General features: G+C 29.7%; 1 protein-coding gene across 1 annotated transcript in view; it reads left to right on the forward strand.

The window, feature by feature from the left end:
* Nucleotides 1–1965, forward strand: part of LOC108749343 (seipin) — a 15497-nt gene that overhangs the window by 1190 nt on the left and 12342 nt on the right. The window contains exons 3-5 of the mRNA XM_018487960.1: nucleotides 160–362; nucleotides 457–724; nucleotides 806–1050. Coding sequence (XP_018343462.1) covers nucleotides 160–362; nucleotides 457–724; nucleotides 806–966 — 632 coding nt within the window. The 3' untranslated portion in view covers nucleotides 967–1050. The remainder of the gene's footprint in view (nucleotides 1–159; nucleotides 363–456; nucleotides 725–805; nucleotides 1051–1965) is intronic.

The following is a 1965-nucleotide window of genomic DNA, read 5'->3' on the forward strand; positions in this document are numbered from 1 at the left end:
TATATATAAAATTTACATTAAATTATTTAAGCATTAAAGATCCAGCTTTGACCATTACAGGCATTTAATTTCTAGTTCCTATTGATTGTGTTGTCACATATATGATCTAAAATAAGATTCTTAATATTATATTCTATCAAAAGTTAATTTTCTCTCAAGGTATGTTCATGGTTTGCGCGCAATTACGGAGCCGTGATGGCCATCTCATAGACCACATGTGTAAATCAACTATGTTACATTACCGTAGCACATTATTACATACACTTACAACTCTCCTGTTTTCGCCTATGATGATTTTTGGAAACGTTGAAGAGAAGCAAGACATTGTTCTTGAATTGTTTAATAACTTTGAAGAGGATCAGGTAAGAATCTTAATAAGACTTTCTAAGTTTACAATTTAAGTTTGTAATTTTGTAAGAAGCATCTAATATCGGGATGTAATTTCAAATATTCCAGAACCATCCAGTGACAATTATATTTATTGAGATTCAATCACGGCATATAGAGTTCTATTCTGCCAATCTGATAATAAATGCTCATTTATCAGGATTACGTTATTGGATGTTTTATTGGCCAATTCTATCATCCTGTGTTGGAATTGGTACAAATTTATTTTTTATAATGCTCGTATGTACTTTGTCGTATATACATTTTGGAAGTGAAGATGAAAATTTCAATCATGAAAAGAGCGAGATAGAGGATGATAATGACCTTAAGGGCGATTGTAAGTTATTTTATAATGTGTTAAATTTATATAACATATAGTTTCATGCATCAGGATTATTAAGAAAATCATCTTTTAAAGTGTCAGATACATCATCTCAGGAAGATACATTATCCCTAACAGACCTCAAAAGTGAGGAGAAGAGCAAAGAAGAAGAAAAACTTGTTATGGGAGAACCGAGTTATATCGAGGAAATTTCCACGATAATTGCTGAGTCATCGAGTAGCGCTTTGGTTAAATAATTTATTACGCTTATAAAAACGAGATTAGTCTGTAATATAAAAATGAATTTTACAAATGATTAATTATATTTATAATTATTGAGAGTAATTTATAATTATTAAGAAATATTAGTAAGAAAAAAAATTATTAAAATAAAGTATATTTTCTTATTTTCCGCATTATATTTATAATATCTTTAAACCATACGTTATATTCGCTACTAAAGAGATACTTCTTGAGTCTTGAGTCTATCAATATGTCGATCCTACATCAAACTATGTTACAGCAGAAATGCATATGCGTCCTGATGGAATTCAAGGACGGCGAGTTTTTGCAGTCTCCTTTGCTCTAGCGCTTCTGCAGAATACTTGCTTCTAAAAATATAGTTGATACACTACTTCAATTTCAATCATTCTTTTTTATGCTTTTGCACTCGACTCTAAGTAAGGTCAAGTATTATTTAAATCGGGCGTCTGAAAATTTTTATTTATTTCAAATTAATTCTTCAAAATTATGTTGCGTTCGAATAATATATTTTGGTCTAGCTTTGGATAGGGATTTATGATCGAGAAAATTTTCTTTCTCATTTTATGAAGCGTTAAAAAAGTTTTATGAACCCCTGGCCTCCGGCAACCCACAATACAACTGAGCTATGCTGGTTAAATTCATTTATCTTTCAGGAAGGAAGATTTCATTAGGAAACTGTGAGACACCGATGACACACACCAAACTGCAGCATTTCATTGAAAAGTTAAACAATTTAAACTTCAAAACAATTCAAGACTATGTAGAAATCTAACAATGATGTATCTTATATTAACATAATGCTGTTCTTATATTTCAGTAATAAATTTTCAGAAGCAGACGTTAACTATAAAATTATACGAGTATATCCACGTTTATATAGTATTCTGTGACATTAAAAAAAAATTCTTTTTTTTTTAAATATTTTCACATCTTGGAAAGTAGTCGTCTGATAACTGAAAGATATTCGAGTTTCCTAAAACATGAAAAATATT

This window comes from Trachymyrmex septentrionalis, unplaced genomic scaffold (assembly GCF_001594115.1).
Source record: "Trachymyrmex septentrionalis isolate Tsep2-gDNA-1 unplaced genomic scaffold, Tsep1.0 scaffold29, whole genome shotgun sequence".
Lineage (NCBI taxonomy): Eukaryota > Metazoa > Arthropoda > Insecta > Hymenoptera > Formicidae > Trachymyrmex > Trachymyrmex septentrionalis.